This window comes from Miscanthus floridulus, chromosome 16 (genome assembly GCF_019320115.1).
Source record: "Miscanthus floridulus cultivar M001 chromosome 16, ASM1932011v1, whole genome shotgun sequence".
Classification (NCBI taxonomy): domain Eukaryota; kingdom Viridiplantae; phylum Streptophyta; class Magnoliopsida; order Poales; family Poaceae; genus Miscanthus; species Miscanthus floridulus.
The window spans coordinates 14249946-14277692 of record NC_089595.1 but is presented as its reverse complement, the minus strand read 5'-3'; the positions used below and the strand labels follow the sequence as shown (position 1 = coordinate 14277692).

General features: G+C 43.5%; 1 protein-coding gene and 1 pseudogene across 1 annotated transcript; one reads left to right on the top strand and one right to left on the bottom strand.

The window, feature by feature from the left end:
- Positions 1-317: 317 nt before the first annotated feature.
- On the bottom strand, positions 318-3726 carry LOC136510312 (uncharacterized; annotated as a pseudogene).
- Positions 3727-25553: 21827 nt separating this feature from the next.
- Positions 25554-26313, top strand: LOC136512849 (protein transport protein Sec61 subunit beta-like). The gene has a single exon (XM_066506862.1). It carries the CDS (start codon positions 25708-25710, stop codon positions 26029-26031), a length of 324 nt encoding a protein of 107 aa, XP_066362959.1. The 5' UTR covers positions 25554-25707; the 3' UTR covers positions 26032-26313.
- The last annotated feature ends 1434 nt before the right edge of the window (positions 26314-27747 follow it).

Sequence of the window (27747 nt, the reverse complement as noted above, 5' to 3'; positions counted from 1 at the left end):
CATCACCTCTAATCCTGGATTTTCTCTTCGCAACTATATTGACGAGATTGATGACCTAGCATCGCTCCCCATGCAGATATAATGACCACAAATTGATTGTCTGCTGATGAAATTGACACCTTCAGCGGTGACCTTGTTCATGGCCAATGACGGAGCCAGGAAAAAATTATAGGTGGGGCGAATTTCAACCAGAAAATGAACCAAAAATATATCGTATTCACAATGTACCATATTCACATACTATAATCACACAAATCATGGCAAAAACGCTACGATCACACATGACGACGAAAAGTAGACGAGAAACAAAAGATGTTACCTCAAATTTGAAGAATAAACTAGTTCTTGATTAGTTGATGTTGATCCATACATTGCAAATTACAAATAAGTGAAATAACTAAGAATGGATGAACCTGTAGATTGAATGAATATCAATTAGCGTCTTAGCGAGTAACAATAAAATAATGGTAGCCCTCAATCAATAATGGACATCATGAGAAAATACTTACTAGTGGTGAAGGACTAAGAATGTTGATGACGTCGAGGGCTCTTTGGCAAGCTCACTCTTCGAGTTTTCATAGATTGAAACCTCTTCTTAACTTTATCAATACCAAGTTCCTTGAAGATCCCTTTCTCAATGTAGCACACTAACAAGTTATTGAGCCATTCATCACCCATCTTGTTCCGCAAAGCTGTCTTGATGAAGTGCATAGCTGAGAAGTCTCTTTCAACTGAAGATGTTGCCATAGGTAGGATCAATGCTAACTCAATGATGCGATAGACCAATGGAAAAAGGATATGTTTCTTATTTGCAATCATTGTTGTAGCCAAGCTTCCAAGGTCATGACAAGATTTGAAATCATCAACTCTACTCACATGAACAAGGAATGTCTCAAGTTCTTCCCTTATATTATCACGATCACGAATAGAGAAATCTTGATCATAGATCTCAGTTATCCGAGCAATCTTTTCAACATCAAACCTAGCAAAGTTCTCTCTTGGATCAAGACAAGCAAATGAAACAAGCAACTCAGATGATACCTCATTGAAGCGATGATCCATCTCCATGATTATAGCATCAAGTGCAGCAAGGAAAGTATCAACACGGTAATGATGCTCTTGAGTGATTAAGTTGCCATCACGCCTTGATCTGCCCCATCTTGGTATTGCCTCTTCCATATTTGGTATTGGAATTTCTTTTGCAACACAAAATGATTTGACCTCTTCCAATAATTGCTCCCAGCCTTCATTTCTTAAACTGATCAAGCGTGCTTTCACATCAATAAGCAATGACATGGCCTCAACAATGTTTTGGTCTTTTCTTTGAAAAAGAAGAGACAACTCATTTGTAATACGGAACACTTTCAACATCAACTTCATATTTAAAACAAAGGAAAAGCTTTCCATTTTGTGCACCAAACCACTGGCTCAGCTAGGATTACGTTCATCTTCATGAATCATGGCTAACACCTTGACTATAGAATCCCACATTGACTCAATATGAAGTAATGTTATATAATGAGAACCCCATCTTGTATCTCCTGGTCTATGCAAGTTTGTCATTTGATTCCTTCCCCTCCCTCTTAGAATCTCACCACTCTCTAACTTTGCTATAATGGTTTCACGATGTTGTGCTTGTAATTTATCCTTCCTCTTACAAGATGCACTAGTACTGGTGACAATTAAACCCACATAGTTGAAGAAATCATCAAAAGAGGAGCAACAACTTGCAACGGAAACAATAACCAACTGTAATTGATGAGCAAAGCAATGAACAAAGAATGCATAAGGGTTCTCATCACGGATCTGTTTTTGCAAACCATTGAATTCACCTCTCATGTTTGAAGCACCATCATATCCTTGGCCTCTTAGTCTAGAAATAGGTAAACCATGGGTAGCAAGAATCTCAGTCAAAGCTTTCTTTAGGGAACTTGATGTTGTATCTTTGACATGCTGCAGACCCAAAAATCTTTCCACAACCATTCCCTTTTTGTTCACAAATCTGCATAATGCATTTAAAAAATAATTACTAACCTCACAAGTCACCCAGAAACATAAAGCACTTCAAAAAAAATTACTAACCTCACAAGCATAGCCATTTGTTCTGCTATTGAGATATCACGGAATTCATCAATTAGAACCGAGAAATAGCCATCCCCAATTTCTTCTTTTATTACTTCAGTGACCTCTTCATCATAACTCCATGTAATATCTTGCTGAATCTGAGGAGAAGTCATGCGGGCATTATTTTGACATAACTCATCATATGCAACCCTCACATCATCATTTCTGTTTTTGTACCAATCAATCATTTCTAGGAAATTGCCCTTGTTTAGAGAGGTGCCAGATTCGTCATTGCCACGAAAAGCATGACCCTGTGCAATGAGAAAGCTTGCAACATCTAGAGCAGCAGTCAAGCGAACTTCATTGAGCATTTCTGCTGTTTTGGTATTAGCATCAATCTTATGGGTAATACTTGCTCTTTGATTCTTAAAATCTTCGGCACATAATCTAGCTTTATTGTGGCAACTAGAAACTCCTCCAACATGACCTGGAAATCCTCTATATCCATGTTTAAAATCATTAAACCATGTCTTTGTGAAAACCACATGACCAAATTTCTCATGGTCGGCTTCTTGCCTAAAAAGATAACAATAGAAGCAAAATGATGCATCCTTGGACACACTATACTCTAGCCAATCATGTTCCTTAAACCATTTTGGGAGAAATTGTCTCCAATCATTACCAACACGCTTGCGAGGAAAATTATGTCCAATGGGTTGTGTCGGACCTCTCAATAAATAAGCCCTTCTAACATCTGATTGAACATTAGGATGAAATCTTTCAATTGGCATTCTAAGAGCTGGATTTGGATCAGCTACAATATGAACATGCGGGTCAAATTCTATGATAAGGCTGATACCTTCATCTTCTTGTTGTTCTTCTTCCTGTGGCCGTTGTTGTGGTTCTGGTGGTTGTGCATCATCAACACCAATATCAACGTGTGCTAAATCCGTTGCTACAAACTGCATAGCTTCATTTTCTTGAACAACTTCTCCCGCCGTTGAAGTAGTGGCGTTGGCACTTTCATTAGTGCTTGGGCGGCTGCCAGTTGAACTTGAACCAACACTCAAAGTTGTAAAATAATTCTTCAAGTCTGCACAAAAATTACTTGTCAAATTAGCATACTCTATTACTGTCTTGCTAATAATTTAAGATGCTAATGAAGTAATGATTCGTGAACTGAAAAATCATAAAACAATACCATTTTTCTTGTTGTTCTTGCCGATGCTTGAACCTCGGCCTCTGCTTGAACCTCGACCTCGGTCGAATCTAGATATTGGTGGAGGTGGAGCTGCTGCCCTTGCTCCGCTAACCTATCTACGGCCATGGCCGGCCCCAGTCCCAGGCGCCAGCTCCTGCTCCTCCTCTCCTCCTCCCTCCATCGCCGGGCGCAGCCAGCTCCTGCTCGGAGCCTCGGCGGGCAGCGGGTGCACCTAGCGCTGGCCTAGGCGGCGGGTGGAGAGAAGTGCGGCGGGCGGCTGGCGGAGAGGAAGTGCAGCGTGCAGCGGCCGCGCTCGCTCGATGTGGATGCAGAACACCAACTGGAGAATGGGATTGGGGAATTGGGGAGTAAATTTGGGCCCTTAGTGGGCTAAACAACTTACCTATACTGCCAAAAACAAGGCCCAGCAAGGAAGCAAGCAGCCGAAACGCGTCGTTCATCGCCGCTCTCCTCGCGTCGTACGTCGCCGCTCTGCCTCGCGTCCTCGACAGCCGGTCGCCGGACGTCGGAGATGGAGAAGAACGCAGAAGAGGGGGTCCGGTGGTCTGATGCTACGGCGCCGGTAGCTGGGGCGGCCGCCCCACCCCGCCCCTAGGGAAGCTCCGTCGTTGTTCATGGCAACCATTGAAATCCTCACAAGTAATAAGATCCTGACCATAAATCATCTGAAATCTAATGTAGATTTATTTGGATAAAACCTAAGCAAACTAAGGTCTAAAGAACTACTGTAAATGAGAAATATGTCCCCTCTTCTTCTTGCCACCGACGGACTCGTTAGAGACGAAGGAAGAGGGGGGCTAGGCAGCAGTGGCGTCAAGGGGAAAAGGGCGCAGTGAGTTGGTGGCTGCGGCTTGTTTGGCCAAAGCATGGGTCCCTCTTCTGTCTATCTTTATATATCTTATCTATAATATAAAAATATAAAGAGGATGAAGGAGTAGATAAATACTTATCATCTAATACTAGATTTCTATCCACCTTATGAATATCTTATCTAATAGAACACATCCATCTAGAAATCTATTAGATGATAATAGAACTTGGAAATAAAAATTGTTTCTGGTTAACATCAGGTCCAATTCTATGCAGGCTACCCCTGTCTCCCGTCCTCTTTCCTTTTGTCATGGCCAACTAGCAAATTGCCCATCCCGGCATCCCCACTTTTTTCATTACAGCATGCATGGTGCATATAGCATGAAATAGCATATGAAGACGATGTTGTGTTTACTCCTTTTCCTGCATGACTGTCAGCTGGTGCTGCGTATGCCTGTCCATTCTTAAAGCCCACTAGCAGCACTTGTATAAGAATATGAGATACTCCCTCCATCTCTAAATAACTATTTTTTTTGTTTCTGTGCCGTAAGTTTGACTAGATTTGTAGAAAATACATGCAACATTTGTATCTCCAAATAAATTTATTATAAAAATAGATTCAATGATCTATCTAACGATATTAATTATGTACCATAAATATTAATATTTTTATATAAAATTAGTCGAAGTTATTTCTTTGGAGCGAGAATGACAGTTATTTAGGGATAGATGAAGTACTATGGAGTGTGGCATAATCTTTTTTGAAGGGTCGGCAAAAGCTTTACCAAAATATATTAGCAGGAGTAGGAAAAAAAGTATAGACACAAATTACAAGCCTTCGGCGAATGAAAAAAACTAAAGATGCACTAACCAGGAACCACATGAGAGAAGAAAATCCAAAACACCGAGAATAAACTCAAAGGAAGACTCTACTAATCTAAGACCTGAGCTTTGGCTAACATAAAGTGTAGGCATAAAGACTAAAAACATAGCTACCACCAAATTATTGATGCCAACAAGCTCATGTTCCTCAAGCTCTCCTTTAAACAAACTTCAGTACCACCAATTAACGCGAAGACATTATGTAAATCATTTCCAGAACTATTCTTTTTTCTTGGATTTTCCTAATATTTCAGGATTTTTAAGTCTCATGAATGTTTGTTCGCCCAAGAGAGAAACCGTCATTATTCCAAGTCCAGTCCTCGGATTCACTATCTGTCGCCTGGCTCACAACATATTCTTTTGCTGCATGAATTGCTTCGAGTGTCATTTCCACTTGTCTCATTGTCGGTCGTTCCTCGGCGTTAGACTTCACACATATTGCTGCCAATAGAGCGACATCAACAACCTCACTGCCTCCCTGTCGAGTGACTTGCGGATCTATTATATGAAGTAAGTTGCTTTTAGAGATGAGAGTCACAAAATGCTTTACAAGACCATAACCTTGAGTAGATCTATAGGAAACAGACTTTTTTCTTGTAAGCAACTCTATAAGAATCACACTGAAACTGTAGACATCACTATTTTTCAGTAAGATGCCCCATGCTAAAATACATAGGGTCCAAGTATCCAAATGTTCCTTGCACAACTGTATCCACCCCTGTTTATTCAATTGGAATGTGTCTAGAAGCTCCAAAGTCCGACAATTTCACAATTAAGTTGTCATCAAGAAGTATATTAGGAGATTTGATATCCCTATGAATTATTGGCATTGAGACCAGTGAGTGAAGATATGCTAGCGCCCTAGTAGTTTCAACCGCAATCCTCAATCTATCTCTCCATGTTAGTGATGATGCTTGATATTCAACATGAAGATGATCATAGAGGGTGCCATTAGTAATGAGCTCATAAACAAGTAGTGGAACTTCTGTCTCAAGACAACATCCAAGTAGTTTCACTATATTTCTATGATTTATTTGAGAAAGGATAGCAACCTCATTTATGAATGCATCAATTTCTCTTTGTACCACAATCTTTGACTTCTTAATCGCCACAACTGTAGACTTGATAGAATTCCCTTGTATACTATGCCATGGTCTCCTCCACCAAGCACACGAGCACTATCAAAGTTGTTAGTAGCCTTTTCTAGCTCTTTCAAAGGAATAATCATTCTTTCAGCTATATCAGACCTTTGGCATACCAATTGTTGTAGTAACTGCCCATGATTTTGCTTGAAGAATCTTTCTCTTATTTTTCTCTTTCTTTGCTTCTTGATTTTACGCAATAGAAACATGATCCCTATGACTAGAATGAGAAGTAATGCACCACTGCCAACTCCTAAGGCAATACTTAGGCCTGAGAATATGTATACAAGAAGAATTGTCAACTTTAGAAACACGAAAATAAAAGCACAATAAAAGATCTTGGTTATAGTATTACAAAATTTTGTGTCTTTGGATCTCATAGAGTGACTATGACTGACTTGTGTGGGTTGCGTCAACTGAAGCTTTATAGACAAATGGTGATTGTCTTAACCATGGGGAGATTTGGTAAAAATCATGATCTGGAGAAGGAAGTCGTCTCGTCAACGACGGGTACTCAAATCTCAATTGCAGTCAAATGTAAGGTTGCAAAGACGGTTGCAAAATCTAACGGTTGTAGAGGCAAAGCTGCAAGCTATTGGAAGAAGGAAGACATTGTAGGACCAACCACGCAGTACCACCAGCAAGCAGGTGGAGTTCGAAGGCAGTACAAACCTATGGTATGGAGGGTCATAGGAGAAGGTGGTGTGGTTAACGAAACTACACAACAAAGAAGCTCTTAGGTGTAAGGTTCATGTATTCCAGCCTAGACTCTAACACACACATTGTGGTGGCGTGCATGAGCCCATGTGGTGGAGGTACTCTCAAGGTGGGAGTATAAATAAAAAAAGGAACCGATTTGGAGCGAATTCTTGAAGGAGAATGATGACTTCAAAGGACTAGAGTCAAGGTGGAGATTGTTATATGGTGACTCAAATCATACTTGTAATAGGATTCAATAGAGGTGTGCTATTATGACTTCTAGTTCTGTTAGGATTTGAGTGTAGAATTCTCCTAAACTCCTACTTGCATGTACGGGGGTCTTAGAGAGGACTATATAAACAAGGCGGTAGAGGCCATAGGTATCAACCAAGACAACACAAGGGCCTCATCCAAGGCTTGTAACGAACAATTAGGAGTGCTCAAGAGGATTAGACTAGAAGTTCTGTTGCACTATATTCTTGTAAAGAGCAAGAATCATAGGGTCCTAGAGGATCAAGCAAGGTTGTGAGAGCGATAATTACTTGTACTATTTTGGAGTTATGCTTATAGAATTGTGGCCGGCTTCGCTAAAATTCTAATCTCTTGTCATGATTGCTTTAACATTATCAATCTAGGGTTTCCACGTTATTCGACCACATCATTCTTAATAAGGTGCAAGCATGCATGTGTCATACTCGCAATATTCTTTCAAAGATCTAAGAGTTGTCGTGCATAACTAGGGTACCGTTTAGTTCCCTTCCATTTTGCAAAAATTTTCAAGATTCCCCGTCACATCGAATCTTTGGACGCATGCATGAAGCATTAAATATAAATAAAAAAATAAAACTAATTACACAGTTTAGACGAAATTCACGAGACGAATCTTTTAAGCCTAATTAGACTATGATTTGACACTAATTGTCAAATAACAACGAAAGTGCTACAGTACCATTTCGCCAAAAAATTCGCCAACTAAACAAGGCCTAGGTGTACCAGATTCTAGCAATGTTGTTTTGCACAAGAGATTTGAGCATAAATTCATTGGATATAGAGAGCAAGTAATTAGCTAGGATTACCCGTATGTAATTTTGCACAACCATTTGGGCTCCATTCGGCTTACCCCATATTTAGCTTTTTTAGCTTCTTTTTTCAGCCGGAATAATATTTTTCTCTCACAACAATTCAGTTAAAATAGTATTTTTTAGCTAGTTTCAGCTAAAATTCTGCGAGCCGAACAGGGCCTTGGTATGGTTGGATCACCACGGGTTCCAGGTGGGCATGAACATATGTACGTGCCAGGCAAATTAATACAACGACCATAGCACTTATCCTGAAGTGCACGTTCATCGATATCTAGTAAGAATAAAAGTATATATATATATATATATATATATATATAAGGCTAAAATACACCTGGGTGTATTCTGTGAAGCGAGACGCGCGGAGCGCGGCGCGAGGTAAGTCCACGCTCTTGCATGCAAAACTAAATGGAGACAACCAACTACGTGATGCCACCTAACTGCTCAACCCACCCACAAGGAATCATGCATACAGAGAATCTTTTGTTGATTCAAAACATAAAAATGTGATATCTTCTAAATCATATATCTGATTTTAGTTCTGTTTGAAGTAGGTTGTTGAAAAAATATGCTTAACAAAACGAGATCCATGAAGGCTGTATTTGATGAAGTTTTTTTTCAAATACGTAATTGCAATATGTTGTACTATGAGTTGCAAGCACTTCTACAACATAATTGCAACTTGGCTATAGCGTATTTAGCACTGGTTGTAATGAAGGCTGTATTTGATGAAGTTTTTTTTTTCAAATACGTAATTGCAATATGTTGTACGTACTATTAGTTGTAAGCACTTCTACAACACAATTGCAACTTGGCTGTAGCGTATTTAGCACCGGTTGCAATGAAGGCTGTATTTGATGAAGTTTTTTTTTAAATACGTAATTGCAATTGTTGTCCTATGAGTTGCAAGCACTTCTACAACACAATTACAACTTTGCTGTAGCGTATTTAGCACTAGTTGCAATGAAGGCTGTATTTGATAAAGTTTTTTTTTCAAATACGTAATTGCAATATATTGTACTATGAGTTGCAAGCACTTCTACAATACAATTGCAACTTAGCTGTAACATATTTAGCACTGGTTGCAATGAAGGTTGTATTTGTTGAAGTTTTTTTTTCAAATACAGTTGCTACTCAGATATGATTGCAATTCAAAATTGCAACTTGGCGTGATTATAGTGACTAGATGCATATAATACACAGAGTTATAACTAGTTGCAACTAGGTGGTAGACAGAGTTGCAATCGGTAGTACATTGACATGCAACTCAGTTTAAAGGATAAAAATATATCCATATTAGATCTTGTTTTGCTCAGAATATTTTATTGAGTCAGATGCAACAAACGGTTTGTCACTCAGGGTTACGGTTTAGAAGAAAATTTGTTTCAAAGATTTGAACCAACAAAAAATTCCATACATGCATGTATTCGCTTGGGCCGCGCTGGTTGCTCCAAGTTGGTGCGCCCGTCGGCCTGGGTGCATTCTATATACAGAATGTACCCAGATGTATTATGGCAAAACAATATATATATATATGGAGAGTATATTCAGTAGCCAGCTATAAAATAAGTTATTCTGTAGCCACCTCCATTTACGATAATTTTATATACTAATTTACGATAATGTCAATACGTATTTACGATAGTTGGGTTTCTATAACACATGGGAATATTTACCATAACGTTATAGTAAACCACTTAGCGAGGAGTTACTATAATCTCGTAAATTAACAAAGTAATTATCATAACTCAAAATGGCTACAAAATAAGTTATTTTATAGCCAGCTACATGGTAGTAGTTCTATATATATATATATATATATATATATATATATATATATATATATATATATATATATATATATATATATATATATATAGAACTACTACCATGTAGCTGGCTGCAGAATAACTTATTTTGTAGCCACTTTGAGTTACGATAATTACTATGTTAATTTACGAGATTATAGTAACTCCTTACTAAGTTGTTTAATATAACGTTATGGTAAATATCCCCATGTGTTATAGTAACCCAACTATCGTAAATATGTATTGACATTATCGTAAATTAGTATATAAAATTATAGTAAATGGAGGTGGCTACGGAATAACTTATTTTGTAGCCGGCTACTGAATAGCCTCTCCCTATATATAGAACTACTATCCTGTAGCTGGCTACAGAATAACTTATTCTGTAGCCACTTTGAGTTATGATAATTACTATGTTAATTTACGAGATTATAGTAACTCCTTACTAAGTGGTTTAATATAACGTTATGGTAAATATCCCCATGTGTTATAGTAACCCAACTAACGTAAATATGTATTAACATTATGGTAAATTAGTATATAAAATTATAGTAAATGGAGGTGGCTACAGAATAACTTATTTTGTAGCCGGCTACTGAATAGCCTCTCCCTATATATATATATATATATATATATATATATATATATATATATATATATATATATATAAAAGAAGAATGCTCTCCAAGAATTTCAATACTAATGCATGCATATATAAATTAAAGAAGAAGACATGCTTTCGCGCGTACTGTATGTCTGTATTAAGTCCTCTTTGGCACGACTCATCTAAAACGGCTTCACCGGTGAAGCCAAAGCCGGTGAAGCCAGAAAAACTGGCTTTTTCGGCTTTTAGTTCATTTTAACCCGGGCTTACAAAACGGCTTCACGCTATAGTGCCTCGATTTACGTAAAATAGATGAAGCCGAAGCTGACGTAAACCGTGCATAGTATTACCTTGCGGCATGTCCGGGCCCAGGACGCGCACGGTGGATAGCCTGTTCGGGAGACCGTATCGTATCGTGGATTATTTACTGCTGGCTGGTTTGATGTGAGAGAAAAACACTGTTCCTAACTAGAAATTTATGATCGTTTACGAGCAAGCGAACAGGCTGGGAGTCGTCGAGGGAGATGCCAGTCACCTCGAGGGTGCCGTTGCCGAGGAGCAGCCGCGGCGGCCGAACGGGAAGGGCACGCTCACGTCCCCGCACTGGGTCCTGCAAGTCCCCAGCCCCATCGCCGCTGCTGAGCAGCCGCTACGACCGCAGCTGCAAGCACTAGCGACTGTTGCCAGCAGGGCACGACCACTGTGAACTCGAGCTCACCTATGGCGGGTTGGTGGATGGTGGTGGCCTGCTCTGCTCTGCTCTGCTGGCAAATGACACTGTACCTCTGCCTGCCGCCAAGCCAGCAGCATACAGTTTTTAATGTGTGCTGGCCGGGCTAGCTAGCTGGCGGTGCATATTCTTAGGATCGGGGTAGTTTTGAAGTGACGGACAAACCCATGCATCAAACAATGCAATTACGGGGAAACGCTTCATTGATGCCACCGTCATGGATTAGGCCCGTTCGGCCTTACCCCATATTCGATTTGTTCGGCTTATTTTTTTAGCCGAAACAGTATTTTTCTCTCACAACAATCCAACCAGAACAGTGTTTTCAGCCAAGTTTCAGACCAGCGAACGGGGCCTGTATTACGCGCGTGCCGACAACAGAGAGACACACGCGCTGACACACACACAAACACCTAAAAACACACAGAAACAACGACACACAAACAAACCAAAGCTACAAAACAAATGTAAAAACCAGTGAAAAACAAAAGAAAACCAAAAATATTCAACACAAACAACAAAAGTAACTTTGAAAAATAAAAACCAGTTAAAAACAAAAAAAAATAAAAACAAACAACAAAAGCAACTTTGAAAAAAAACAGTGAAAAACAAAAAAAAAGCACAAAAGACACACACACAGAAAGAGAAAGAGAGAGAGTGCAGCTAGCAAATAAAGCAAAGGTAGCAAAAAAACCTCTGAACAGAAAAACTAAAAATAATCAAATATAAAAAAAACAAAGAGCAGCTACAAATATAAAGAAAGCTCAACTAAAATATACAAAACAAAACTCTAAAATTTACAGCTAAAGGCAAAAGAAAAAGAAAAAAACAAATCAACGAATCTAAAACTTAACAAATCAACTCTAAGCATCAGTGGAGATCCAAAAAAAAATTGGTTTGAGGCACTCAAAAAGGCCAAAAAAACAAAGATAAATTAAATATTGAGTACAGACGGGGCATTCATGTGGCTTGCTTTTCTCCAACCAAAACCACACCACATCATGTTCATCTTCTAGGAAAGCCAATGGGACAAGTTAGATAGCTTTTACGAAATGAATATGTTTTTCTTCAAAAGATACATGCAAGGATTCAAATTCTGGAAAAGACTAGGAGGTATATTTAGCAGAGCAGTAGTGTACTTCCTTCACCACCAGGGCAACCAACAATCCTTTTGTTGTAGTATGACTGAATCATAGCAGGAGCTTCCTATGGAGGGAACAACATATATGGATATTAGTCCAGAAGAACCACACAAGGGTCAAATGAATTTAACTGAATAATGATGCGAAAGACACATGTAAGCAAAATCATGATTCATATAGCAGTCTATAAAGTGATCATCGACAGGCTGAAGCTAAATGGAACAGTTGGTCAGCTGTAAACCTCACTGGATTCCCAACTGATGTGATAAAAGGACAAAGTCACTACAATAATAAAAACACATAGATTCAGTCATACAAAAGACCAGATACACAGCACATTGCCCAAAATCAGGATAACCATCCTCAGAGTCTGAGAATGCAAATGAAAGTCAACTAAGAAATGACAAATTCTACTTGAAGCAGAGCAACTTATATATTGTTTATTCCACCACAACGAACAGGGGAACATCATGGGTGGTTCAACTAGAGCTCTTAATAACAGCATGGCTCACATGGACATGGAAGACATGGAAAAAACCCACACCCATACACACATACAGAGAAAAAGACACAGAGAGAGAGAGAGAGTGCAGCTACCAAACACAGCAAACTCCAAAGGCAAATGCAACTAAACTAAATAAACAATCACAACTCACAATCACACTCGCATTCACACACACACACACAGAACAAACATACACCCAAAAACAATATGACATATAGAGGTAAAGTTATTACATACCACTTGGCTCTCAGGTTAAAGATGGTAAAAAAAGTAGGTAAGTTCTTTTTTAAAAAAGGAATGATTTATATTACTTACAGCAGCTCCTGCATTTTAGAACCATAGTGCTTAGCATCGAACTGAGAACCCTCAGATGCCATTCCTACCATGACTGTACCCAACAAAAAAACATGTTAAGATACAGAAGTTATAGTACATGTGAACAATATGACAGGCAAACAAAAAAGGTTCAATCAGGAACCTAGATGTTATGATAGGCCGAACATATCAACGGAAGCGACGCCACAGTGGCTAGGACTGAGCGAGATCACCGTGCGAAGGACGCGGCCACGACGTGTGATGGACGCGGTCACCAGCGGCTAAGAAGGAAGCCTAGGCTAAAATAAGTTATAGTTTGTTAGCATGTGAGTGATTTCAGGAGATTGGTTATTGCCTTGTAAACATTCGGTCTATATGGCCTAACTTGCGATTAAGGATTGGTTAGCCTGGGATTGAGATTCATTCTCCCCTGGGCCCCCGGGCATCACTGTTCACTATCATCGTTTTGTCGACCTCACCCAAACCCTCGACTACATCACGGCGCCGTCGCGCCACCGCCCTGCCAAGCCACGGCATGCCTTCTCCCCTCCATACTTCCTCCGCAGTAAGGTGTGCCATACCAACCTGGTATCAGAGATGTCCTCTGGTTCTGGGACTCCATCGGTGTCCGTGCCCTCCTCCACCACTGTTCCGCCCACCTCCGGCACACCCGCACCGGCGGCCACATCCGCTGCCCTTGTGCTAGCCATACCACCAAACGTCTCCCTCCCACCTCCCCCGCCCGCCTCCTCTGATGTCATCGCTGGTATGGCGCACCTTACTACGGAGGAAGTATGGAGGGGAGAAGGCGTGCCGTGGCTTGGCAGGGCGGCGGCGCGACGGCGCCATGATGTAGTCGAGGGTTTGGGTGAGGTCGACAAAACGATGACAGTGAACAGTGATGCCCGGGGGCCCAGGGGAGAATGAATCTCAATCCCAGGCTCATGGAGCTCCACGTCGACGCGAAGGGCCTCAGGCAGTCCGCCCATGAAGAGCTGGGCCTGCTGAAGGGGCGCTAGGGGACCAGCGTGAGCGAGGCACGCCTGGAACGCCTTCAGGTATGCTTCGACCGTTGAGGTGAACGGTAGACGCGCCAAGTCCGCCAGATGGTTGGTGCTGATTGGCGGCCCAAACCTGTGATGGTAGAGGATCTTGAACTCATTCCAAGTGGGCTCGCCGGCGTCGCGCTCAAGCACGAGGTACCACTGTTGCGCCGTGCCGTTCATGTGGTAGGACGCGTACCAGACGCGGTTGATATCCGGAGTTCGCTGGGCACGGAAGAACTGCTCACATTTATTCAACCACCCCAGCGACTCCACTTCACCGTCATAAGTCGAAAACAACAGTTTTTGGTAACGCGGCACGGTGTGGCCCTCCGGTGCCGGGGGAATGTGGGTTTGCGGTGGAGGGCTGTGCATGGCAGTGGAGTCCACTGGGGTCTGCATGATGGAGGAAAATGGTGGCAGCGGGGAGGGTGAGTGTAACACCCTAGGTGTTTGGCTTCCACTAATTGCATTTCATTTCATAAACATGTGCATCATCTATCTCATCATGCCTTTGTTACTGAAACATGCATATGCAACATTATCCAATTGTGTATGTTTCATACTTGAGTGTTGTGAATAGTAATGGTGTAACATGTGAATGCAACCTGAGTTTCTCATACCTTGAAACATGGCAACATGGTAGTAATGTGACAAGTATAGGATAACAACAAAGTCATGCAACATGGGAAACATTGCATTGCAACATATGAGTGAATTGTTTGTTTTAATTGCTTTATCACATGTGACCATTAGAAGTGGTATAACAATTTTGTAAAGTGGTTGATCATGGTCTATTACACCTTAACTACACTTAGGTTACTTGTTGGGACATTGTTCATGTAGATCAAAATGACCAAAATGCCCTCAAGTGAAGGTTTGACTTTTAATAACCCTTGGAGTGTCCCTGTTTGACTGATTCAAAAGTCCAACTTAGAGACTTTGCATGGCTATCCACTCTTTACCAAAGTTGTAGCTAATTTATCAAGGAACAAAAGTTGTTTTATGGCCAACTCATAAAAATGTGTGGAACATGGTCAAACATGGCCCACAAGTCAGTAGTTCATGCTGATTTCAACACTGAAAAATATGCTAAGTCTTAACTGCAATTTCAGTTGCATCAAGCTCACTTTGGCTTCATGTAACTTTGGATCCACGACGATTTAGGTGTTGGTCCTTGAAAAGAAATTGTAGATGGATGGTTGACCTACAAATTTCATGTACATAGTTTTTGCAAAGGAGCAATGGATTAGCCGTATTGACACGTTGAAATGTCGCTGACAGTCGTTGTCATCGTACACTGAATCGCCGTTTTTAGAAAACGGTCATTGAGCACGGTGGCCGACCGGCTCAGGCGACGCTCGCCACGTGGCGCGCAGGCTCTGCCGAAGGCTCCACGTCGCGTGTCCGTGCTCTAGAAGAGGGCCAGCGCCTGCCCGAACGTGCTCACCGCTCCATTTCCCTCTCTCGCCTTCTCCACGCGCAACGCCGTGTCCGCAGCAAGCTCCGCCAGTGCTGACCGCGCGTCGCCGTCGTCGTGCGCGCTTGCCACTACGAAAATGAGTTGCCCAGTCCGTCTGTAGCCTCGCCTTAGTCTTCTCTACCTTCTCCACCTCACCGTCGGTCCAATCGAGCCTCGGTAAGGGCGAATCGTCGCTGTTCTTCCACCGCCGCCATGGCTGACCTCGCCGGCATTGTTGCTCCACGCGGACAACCACCACCGTGACCCTCCCATCCCCTCCTCTGCCTCGTGCTAGGTCCTAGGAGCACTGAGGAAGCTCGTAGGGTCACCGTTAGGGGCTGCGACGCTGTCAGCTCGCCGGAGCCGGCCCTGCCGTGGCCGTGCGCCGCCGTGCTAGTCACCACCCCCTCTAGCTGAGTCATTAGCTGCAATAAAGGGTTTCCCTAGGTGCGCTTGGGTGAGGTGAACACGTTGGCACTGTTGCCTTCGCCGGAGAAGCCACCGGCGACGAACTACGCCACCGTCTGTTCTTCCTCCCCTGTTTCTCTCACTGACGCGCGGGTCCCCATCGTCAGCCGCTGAAGCGCAGAGGCGGGAGCCTGACCTGGGTTGTGCTGCTTCTGGGCCGCGCTAGCGTATGTGGGCATGGGCTTCGTGGGCCGCCGGATCTGTTTGGGCTGGTCCAGATGCGAAGTTGATTTTCTTGTTTTAGTTTTGTTTATTTTGTTTTTCATAGAATTGTGTGCATGATTCAAAAATGTGTATCTCCTAATTGGTAACTCCAAATGCTATGGTTCCAATTTTGTTGAGTTCCTAGTAATGTCTAGTATTTAATAAAAATATTATATGAGCACATGTTTTAGAAGTTTTGGATGAATGAAATAGGACTTTGAAATGTGTTTTTAGATGCATGCAAACTTGTTTGAATTTTATCTTGAGTTTCTGTGGTCCAAAATTATGAAATTTTGTGGGTAATCTATGATTGCTTAGTAGAAGCTCTGGTTAAAATCTCAGAGCTAGTGCATGCATAGTTTTTGAGTTATAGAATTTCTTTTTATCAATGGATGGATCTTGTATGAATTTTCATAATTTTTCTATAGATCCAGTATAGGTAAAATTTGGTGAGTAAGGTTCTTATGCTAGAATGATGCTAGGAAAAATGAGAAATCTGTTGCTTGACACTTTTCATTAGGGTTTCCTAATTATGCTAAAAATGGATATGCCACTTGTTATTTTGGATACAGCAAGTTCTGCTTGCTCAATGGCTTTGAAATTTTTATGGTAGTCTATGTGAAGCATGAGATAACTACTGTAATTTTTGTAGATTTTTATGAACAGTTTTACTATATATTGCTTTAATCACCTAATTAACTAAATAAATTGAAAAAGGATATTAAATAATTTATTTGGAAGTTGGCACTATACTTTCTAGTGTTTCTCTGGTATGTGCAACAAGTTGGTAAATTTGGTTTGGTCAAATTAGGCTTTTGCATCATCATTAAATAATTAATTTAGTAACCCTGTCATTCCTGAACAGATTCTAGGTTTACTGGAATTCGATTTGATTAACGTAAGAATCATACTTTGATGTTTACAAATGATTTGTAGATAATTTCATAAGCTTTCCAGAATGTCCTCATGCAAGTCATTTGAATTTGTATAACTCGGGTTGTGATTGAATTAAGGGACTACTTGTATGCATATGAAACTTTAAATGTTAAATTATGTATACCTTTACTATTTCTAAGTTTGTGGTAATGTTCCTAGGTGTTAGGCCTTTAACTGAAGATGAGCATCTTTATCTTAGGTTATGTAAGTTAGGTAAGTTGATCTTGTTCTTTAAAGTTAAGTTAGATACATGCTTAAAGTGATTTGAATAGAGCTATTTTACTCGGTAAACGAGTGTCCAGTGATGCTTTCGTAAAACAATTACTGTGATTCATTCATCATGAGCATCATGTCATTCCTTATGCATCCATGATATTTATCTTGTGCATCGGCATGCAATAGGTGTACCGGAGGGAGTAACACTGCTGGAATTCAAGGAACCGAGCGAGCAGCAGCAGCCGACACCGGAGATTCAGGAGGAGCAGCCTTCAGGAGAAGTGCCAGACGAGGTCGCCGTTGAGTGCCCGGATCATCGTCCTTGCAACTTTGTGAAAGGCAAGCCCCGGAGCATATTAAGCCTCTTAATTTCTGAAATGTAGTTACAGTATTATTATTACATATATTGTTGCATTAAGTTTAGGTGTTGGATGCAAACACTTGCTGCATTGGTTACCCAATCCTTATCCAGATATTGTTACCCTGAATCCTATGTAGCTCAGGCTCGTGTAGTGCTTAGCCCTGCTTAAACACGGTAGAAGTCAGGTGATTTCCTGTCACCTGCGAGATATAGGAAGATACATGTGGCATGGTTGGCTATATTTGCTATCATGGAAAAGAACCAGTCTTAATTTGAAATGAAGACCGGGCGGAGGCTTGCCGGTTTGCAGTGACTCCGTCTGTGTCGATTAAGGACTGAATCTTGGAGCCTTTCTTGTTCATGTTGAACGCATGCCTCTCTCTTAGTTGGCCGTGTCTGAAGACCGACTCGAAGCCGAGTAGCTCAACTCAGGTCGGGAGTCGATAAGTATAAAGTACGCCTCGGAAGGAAGCCGTAGGCGTGAGTCCAAGGGCAGGTGATTTAAAAGTCCTGATCGTCCTGGCAGAAGGGTAATCCCTGAGAGCGCTGGCACTGATCGAACCCACGAATTTGGTTCCTGAGTTGTCCCAAAGGTAACCCACGGCTACCCTTGCTAAGTATGCCAGGGTGAGAGTTAGGAATACCCCCTCAGCTGAGTTGTAATTCAATTCGAGTCGTCGTCTCTCCCGGTGAGTGAGAACTTGACAGGCTTATCTCCAATGTAGATACACTAAATAACATAATGGTTCAGAATTGATGATATGATGATGACAGCCTTATTATACCTGCTATGGTTAATATTGTTTGCTCCTAATAAGTGAGTGCTCTAGTACAGGTGCTAATCTAGTGGACAGGTAAATGATGATAAGCTTGATGCTAAGTTTAAATTGGTTACTATAATGATAAGCTCTTTTATGCAACTGTGTCAAGCTAGCCCACCTGAAAAGCCTTGCATGATCCTTGGTGTCTCTTATTTCTGGTTTGACGGGTAAGTCTAGCTGAGTACCTTCTCGTACTCAGGGTTTATCTCCCACCTGTTGCAGATGACCAGTTCTACTTTGGTTGCTACAAGTACTGCCTTCTCCCAGCTGGCGATGAAGACTAGACCGTTGGGCGTGGTCTCTACTAGTTCTCGTACCTGATAATGCTTTTGTGGGACATGACTTAGACTTGGCAATGTAATTGAAAACTATGATGTTTTGTACTAAACTATGTTGCTTCCGCACACTCAAACTTGGTTTATAATATTTTATTTAAACTCTGATGGATGTAATCCGAATGCTACTTATGAAATGTTGTAACGGATGATGTGTTGTGTTGAATCACTACGATCTTGGTTTGTATATCGAGAGTTGGTTGAAATCCTTCGTGATTTCCGGACTACCGGGATTATGGGAGCTTAAGTACAGGAATTTGATTGCTTCGGTGATTGTTTTTGTACTTACGTTCTTATGATTTGGTCGGTTCTGTTAGAGTGCATGTGGGGCGTCCGCACGGAGGACATGATGCAACTGCGTGTGCAAGTTGGCGCGCACGAGTTCACGACGTTGCTCAATAGTGGGTCTACCCACAACTTCATCAGCTCAGCGGCAGCGCGCCGCATCGGCCTTCACTTCAAGGAAGCGGGGGGCGCCCATGTCGTCGTGGTGAACGGTGATCGTGTCGCTTGCCGGGGCCTCACCCGCGACGTCGACCTCTGGATCGACAACGAGCACTTTGCGGTGGATTGTTTCTCCATCCCTTTGGACTGCTACGACATGGTCTTGGGGATCGCCTGGCTGCGTACCCTGGGGCCCGTCCTCTGGGACTTTGACAAACTCCGCATGGAGTTCACACGCCACGGCCGCCGGGTGCTGTGGAAGGGCATCGGCTCGACGCACACCGCCACTCCACCGATGGGCCGCCTTCATTCTGGCTGCCTCTACTCTGCCAAAGGCACCGAGCTGGCCCTACTCGAGCAGCTGCTGGACACGTATGCAGACGTGTTCGCCGCACCCACGGGCCTCCCTCCAGCGTGGCCCTGTGACCACCGAATCCACCTCAAGCTGGCCACAAAGCCTGTTGCCGTCCGACCATACCGATACCCCCAATTGCAAAAAGATGAATTGGAGAAACAGTGTGAGGACATGCTGCAGCAGGGCATCATTAGGCCCAGTACATCACCATTTTCCACACCGGTCCTCCTCGTCAAGAAGCAGGACAGTACATGGCGCTTTTGCGTCGACTACCGGGCGCTCAATGCAGCGACAGTGAAGGACAAATTCCCCATCCCGGTGGTGGAGGAGCTCCTCGATGAACTCCATGGTGCGAAGCTCTTCACCAAGCTTGACCTCCGATCGGGGTATCATCAAGTTTGTGTGCACCCCGAGGACGTGGCCAAGATGGCGTTCCGCACTCACCATGGCCATTTCGAGTTCTTGGTCATGCCATTCGGCCTCTCCAACGCGCCATCGACATTTCAAGCACTAATGAATTTTGTGCTCAAGCCTTTCCTCCGCAGGGGCGTCCTTGTGTTCTTCGACGACATCCTCATCTACAACGCTTCCTGGACCGAGCACCTGCAGCTGCTCCAGGTGGTCCTCAGCGTCCTCCGCGAGCATCGCCTCCACATTAAGCGCTCAAAATGCTCCTTCGCCACGCCATCGGTCCAGTACCTTGGCCATGTCATCACGGCGGACGGCGTGGCCATGGACAGTACCAAGGCGTCATCAGCGGTCCTGGATGACGTACTGCAGCTGGCCCACACGGGGGGCCACGAAGGCATCCAGAAGACGCTGCAGCACCTCCGCTCAGAGTTCTACGTCGACCATGATCGGCGTGTCGTCCGTGAGTTCATTCGCTCGTGCGCGACGTGCCAACGCAACAAAATGGAGGCGCTGCACCCGGCTGGTCTCCTCCAGCCCCTCCCTGTGCCATCGCGCATATGGGCGGACATCTCCATGGACTTCGTGGAGGCGCTTCCTAAGGTACATGGCAAAAGTGTCCTCCTAACAGTGGTTGACAGGTTCTCGAAGTTCGCCCACTTCATTCCCTTGGGCCACCCGTACACGGTGTCGTCCGTGGCCCGAGCTTTCTTCGCGGAGGTGATGCGCCTGCATGGGTTCCCAAAGTCAATTGTGAGTGACCGGGACCCGGTCTTCACAGGCCATGTGTGGCGGGACCTGTTCCGCCAAGCTGGCGTGAAGTTGCGCATGAGCACGGCATTCCATCCGCAAACGGATGGACAGTCTGAGGCGGTGAACAAGACCATCGCCATGTATCTTCGCTGCCTCACCGGCGATCGTCCCCGCGACTGGCTGGAGTGGCTTCCATGGGCCGAGTACTGCTACAACACTTCATACCACTCGGCCCTCCGAACGTCGCCCTTCACCATGGTCTATGGCCGTGAGCCGCCAGAGCTGCTGCCCCACGCACCAGGACGCGCGCGTACAGACGCTGTCGACACGCTGTTCGCAGACCACGACGAGTTCCTGGCCGAGGTGCGTTCGCGCCTTCTACAGGCCCAAGAATATGCTCGTCGCCACTACGGCGCCAAGCATCGCCCCCTGGAGTTCACCGTGGGGGACTGGGTGTGGCTGCGCTTACTACACCGACCTACCTAGTCCTTGGAGCCAACCAGCCGCGGCAAGCTCGGTCCTAAGTACGCCGGGCCGTACAAGATCGTTGAACGCGTCGGCACGGTGGCCTATCGTCTTCACCTGCCAGAGGGAGCTCGCATTCACGATGTTTTTCATGTAGGGGTGCTCAAGCCTCTGCGCGGGCCTCCGCCGTCGTCGGTGCCTGCGCTGCCTCCTCTCTGCCATGGTCGCCCTCTACTTCGTCCCGGCCGCGTGCTGCGCGCCAGCCTGCGACGCGGCGTGTGGCATGTGCTGGTGCAGTGGGCTGACATGCCCCTCGTCCGATGCAACCTAGGAGTCGGTCGACGAGTTCCGCGCTGCGCACCCCTCCTTTCAGCTCAAGGACGAGCTGTTCTCCGAGCGGGGGAGATGTTATGATAGGCCGAACATATCAACGGAAGCGACGCCACAGTGGCTAGGACTGAGCGAGATCACCGTGCGAAGGACGCGGCCACGGTGTGTGATGGACGCGGTCACCGGCGGCTGAGAAGGAAGCCTAGGCTAAAATAAGTTATAGTTTGTTAGCATGTGAGTGATTTCAGGAGATTGGTTATTGCCTTGTAAACATTCGGTCTATATGGCCTAACTTGCGATTAAGGATTGGTTAGCCTGGGATTGAGATTCATTCTCCCCTGGGCCCCCGGGCATCACTGTTCACTGTCATCGTTTTGTCGACCTCACCCAAACCCTCGACTACATCACGGCGCTGTCGCGCCGCCGCCCTGCCAAGCCACGGCACACCTTCTCCCCTCCATACTTCCTCCGTAGTAAGGTGCGCCATACCACTAGATCAAAAGGATGTATACAAAATCATGAACAGCGGCACAATTTAAGCTTATAACAGAACTTGCCTAAAAGAATACAGTAAGAAAGGTGTTTGTGCACAATACAAATTTTTAAAGATACAAACGATGACATCCTTGCTATTTAATCTTGAATGAGTGCCTAGCTTCGATGACAAGTAATTAGCAGGCTCGGTAAAAAAAAAAAAGAGGAAAAAAAGGAACCACTTGCTACTGAAAAGCTTCAGTGTCTCAGAAGAAAATGACAGTAACTAAGCAATGTCACACTCACATTAGACCAAACATCATCTAAAAAATAGACACCTAATAGTAACAAAAATATTTAACTGAATATTTAACAAAAAAAAATACTCTCTACCCGGTTCTAATCATAGCCGTGGAAAAACAATGCTAAAGTTCAGTGTGCAAATATGTTTCTACTACTAGTAGTAGATATACATATCTCTACAAACTAGCTAGACAGGATGATTTTTTTTTTTTTTTTGAAGAAACTGGAGGGGCTTAGGCCTTTATTAAACAAAAACCATTTCAGCGAGCAATAGAAAGCAAGTAAACTAGCTAGACAGGTGAAATTGGTTAGACAGATTTATTAACTGTCATTTGTAGTCCTCAAATATATCCGTGGTCAAATTTCTAGTAAAAAAATAGCAAACTAACAATTTCTACGACAAAGGCACTGACTATCAGCTAAAACAGAAAAAATCAAAGAAACGACTCACAACTTCGTTTCAGGGCAACACGTGAACAAGCTTAGAGACAAAGTCTGAAGGATCTGTAGTGTCAGATACATTTTCACATCTCACGGCTAACAAGCAAACAAGGCAAACAACTGAAACCAAAAAATACAAGTTTAGAGATACGAATAACAAGCTAACAAATAGCAGGTTCCTATTCCTAGTTAAGCACTGTCGTAAATCTGAATTTAATTAATTCCCCAGCCCCATTGTTGCCGCCACCGCTGCTACCAACAACATCATCTGCGACACGGCGACAGCAGCCGCTACGACCACAGTTGCAAGCATTAGCGGCTGTTGCCAGCAGGACACGACCACTGTGAACTCGAGCTCACCCATGGAGGGCGCGGCCGGGGCGGGCTGGTGGTGGCCTGCTCTGCTCTACTGGGCTCGGGTGGCAAATGACTGTGCCTCTGCCTGCCGCCAAGCCAACAACATACAGTATAATGTGTGATGGGCCAGCTAGCTGGCGGTGCATATTCTTAGGATTAGAGTAGTTTTAAAGTGACGGCCAAACCCATGCATCAAGCTAGCATGGCCATTACGGGGGGACGCTTCATTGATGCCACCATCATCAATTGTACCATGCGAAAAAAACAAACAGTTGGCGGGCACCACGTCATCAAGAAAGCAAACTAGATGATATCACAATCAATTTAAATAAAAGCCAAAATGATATATTGTTGTTAAGTGAATACTGGTTCAAGCAGAAGACAACAATGTAAATGGAATTGATAAAATGGCTTATATTCTGTGGGATATGTTTGTATCATATGAAGGCAAGCATATTAGTGAAGATTATACGAGACATGAGGTTTTGCATATGGAATGGTCTCATTTAGAGAGCTTGCTCAAGGAAATCATTAATGATGAAGATTGTAATCACTATATATGGATTTAATCATATGCTTAGTGTTGATTCAAATCATAGTGTGACTTGGGATAGCTTGAGAGGGTGAAGATAGCAAGGAAAGGGTTTCAAAAGACCAAGTGAGGGTGAAGGGCAATCGACGATTTGGGCGTCGAAGGGCCGAGCTCGTGGTGAACAAGAAAGCACTTGCATTGAGTCTTGTCACTAATCAAGCTATAGAAAGTCATATTGTGAGGAGGATCAAATCACTGTTGGATTACATGAAGAAGTGAAGTAAATCCATATGAGTGGAGTTGGATCAAGTCACATGGTTGATATAGGCTATGCTCAAATAAAAAGTAAAGATGAACATGGTGGCATCCTCTAGTGATGAAGATTGCAAGATATGGCATTGGTTGAAGAAGTGAAGCTCAAGAGGATTGAATTTGTTTTTCATTTTGAACTTGAGTTGATAGGCTTGCCGTACTATAAGAGGGATGCAACATGATGATTGTTGATTTGTCTATAGTGCTCAAAACAACCCATGTGAGATCTAAGAGAGAGCGCCGAGGAAACTAATTATGTGTGTTGTGGCAAGCCATACCAAACCGGTTCGGTATGAACTGTTTGGGGTTGGAATTTCTGAGGATTCTTTGATGGAAATTTTGACCAAGGTCTCTCTGGTAAAACTAATTTTCTTTAATCAAAATTTCTGATGGTGGTCAAATTTTTTGAGGTATGGAAGTTCTTTGTGCTAACATAGGCTCTTAGGCAATACCAGACCGATCTGGTATGAACCTGTAGAGCCCCAATGGCTAATAATGGCTAGTTTTGAAAGTGGGGTTATAAATACCCCTCAGCCCTCACCTTTGAGGGCTGATGATTATGGTGCATCCATAGACATTCTATGGCCATTGAGACACTCCCTACACCTCTCTTTGTGAGATCAAGTGATTAGTGAAAGATCCAATTGTTGGGTTGAGTGAGATTCAAAATAATGAGCAAAAGAGAGCAAGCCAACACTTAAGCACTTGTGGTATTCGTCGATCTATGGAAAATGAATCATATGGGCCATTAAGTTTGATTTTGGTGTTTGATGAACAACATGACCATTTGGACTAATGTTGTTTGCTAGTATACAAGGTATAGTTCAAATAGATGCAAGGTGGACTTAGACTTAGGCAAAGTGGTGATCTATATAACAAAATAATAACATTTATGATATCAAATATGTTTAATTAGATTCTTCATTAATTATATTTTTATAGTATACCTATTTGATGTCATAAATGTTTATAATTCTCTCTATAATTTTGGTCAAGCTCAAGTTACTTTAATAAAGTTGGAATGACTTATATTGGAACGGAGGAGTACCTTATTAGTGCTCGCATTTTGTGTGAACCTGAATTCCATGAGAAACTTCACGTATGTGGCAATCATATAAAGGCAAAAAAAAACAGACGAAAGCAGACATGCATGCACATATGCCGGTGTGGTTGCAGGTTTGATCGGCTGGTGATTTTTCTGGCTGCACTGCTGCAGCGCTGTGTGGCTCATTGCTATTAGCTAGTAGTACGTACAATTGAAATCGATTTGCGTTTTCGCAGCCACAGCCGCACATACAGCAAAAAACTGCAGCGAGCGCACCCTAGCAAGCACGTTGACTTTTTTTTTAGTGGACAGCACGTTGACGTTGTTGACAGCCAATCTGGGTCTGGCGGGCTGCGTTTTGCGATTTTTATAGCAATTATTACGAGTACGTGGGCCGATACGTGTGTACAGGTTGGATACGGCCCAACAAGCAGAGCAGTGGCACGGCACGGCAACAACCGCCTACCCCCGACCCCACCCCCACCCCCGAGCTTATCCCCTCCCAACTCGGCGACTCCTTCCGACGACGACGAAGCAGCGGGAGGAGCATAAGCGCCGCAGATCCCTCCCGAGCCTCCGACTCTCCTCCTCCCCTCATCCTCCGCCTCGTGCCACAGATCCCGACTTGCGCCGCCAGCTAGCCATGGCCCGCTCCTCCTCGCAGTCGCAGTCCTCCGTCGGCGCCGGCGCCGGCGCGGGCGCGCGCCCGGCCACCGTCGGCCCGCGCGGCACGGCCGCGGCGGCCGCCGGGATGCGCCGCCGCCGCGCCACCTCGTCCGCAGGGGGAGGCGGCTTCTCGGGGGGTGGCGGGAGCAACATGCTCCGCTTCTACACCGACGAGGCGCCGGGGCTCCGCCTCTCGCCCACCATGGTGCTCGTCATGTCGCTCTGCTTCATCGGCTTCGTCACAGCGCTCCACATCTTTGGCAAGCTCTACCGCTCCCGCACGGCCGCGGCCTCCGCGTGATCCGATCCGGTCCCACCGCTCTTGTGGATCCACACATCGGATCAGATCACAGTACCAGATCAGACGGTTTTTGGGTGGTGAATTATGTATGACGAGACGCCCAGCTTGTTGTGTTGCCTAGCTTTTGCTTGATCCTTACTTTCTCGAGTTAGATCTCAGCTAGATCTGCAGATGAATGAGTGAAAACCCTACATGTCAACTTAATGGTGCCCTTTCTGTTATTTTGTTCTAATTCTGCTTATGAGAATTATTACTGGAATAATTATGCCTAGTTTCTTATAATTCTGCTTGTGAGATCACTAGCTACATGTGCATCTTCCTAACTTAGATGTGCTCCGGTGTCTGTTGCTCCATTAATTACTTTCTGCACTAACCAGTGTTTCATTATTACCTAACTAGAGAGTTTGATTGTTTGTCTCCCTGTTCTGGTAAGTTGGTCACAGAAATCTTGCTTCACCTATCACCTTACCTGCTAGCCTGCAACCACCATAATTCTACATCATCCTGTGTTCCTATAATTTGTTAGTGTCTTTTCAGCAAGCTTTTGTTCTGAAATTATAGCTTGGTTTTGGCTCTAGCAACCACCATAATTCTACATCATACTGTGCTCCTATAATTTGTCAGTGTGTTTTTTTCGAGCAAGCTTTTGTTCTGAAATTATAGCTTGGTTTTCGGCTGTTGTCTATGACTTGTAACTTGCTTGCTGGTATTAGGGAGAATATGTATTTGAAGATGTTGCTTTGAGTGATTCCCTGACAAGGAACCTAGGTTATCCTAGATTTGTACAAGTAGTTATATTCGACATGATGTTGGTGTGCGCAGGATTCTATTCAGGGTCTATTTGGAAATGTACTTCTGAGATCCAAATCAATCCAGTTATATTCATCATGAGGTTATTCCAACATGATGTCGGTTGATTTTTAAACGCAAAAGTTAGAGTTAACAGGCATCTGACAGCTTCAGGTGTTCCTTGTTGCATTAGGCATGAACTGATTTGCTGATATGAGTTGATTTTTAGAGTGTTTGTTTTGATGAAGGTTTAAGCATATTGGGCAAGGGTATGGACCATCACTTATGTTTGGCCAAGTCTTCACACTGTTTTTCATGATAACAGTACTACCTTAGCTTACATCATCAAATGGCTCCACTGTTTCTAACAGTTGATTTTGTTACAGCGGGTTTAAAGTTATTGCTACAAGTAGTACTGATAGTTTGTCTCCCATTGTGGGAACTGGGAAGCCCTTTTCAGTATAAACCTTTGACAGAACAAATGATGAATGGACCTTTACAACACAAATGATGGATGGATAATGACCCATTCGGTTTACACTTTGATCTGATATGTCATGGCATCTAGTAGTCACCATCTGATTGTTTGACATCTTGCTGACGTTGTTAGAGGTGTTATATGTTTCACCCATGGTATTGAGTAAAGTTGTGATGATGAACAATAGTGGCTCTCGTATTAGGCAGAGGTTGATGTGTGAAGTGTGTTCACTGGCGAGTGATGTCTGTTGATGGTGCTGTATATCAGTAAAATAAACCTCGAGGTAGTTCTTGCATAGTTGCCTAGGTCATTGTGAAGAGAGAGGAGGTAATCAAAATTGTGTGTTCTGGAGATGTTTGGTGATTTCTCTTGAGCTTAGTCATATGTTATTCTTTCCATCTGGTATCACAAAGTCAAATATGCTATTATAATGATAATTTTGTCCGCTG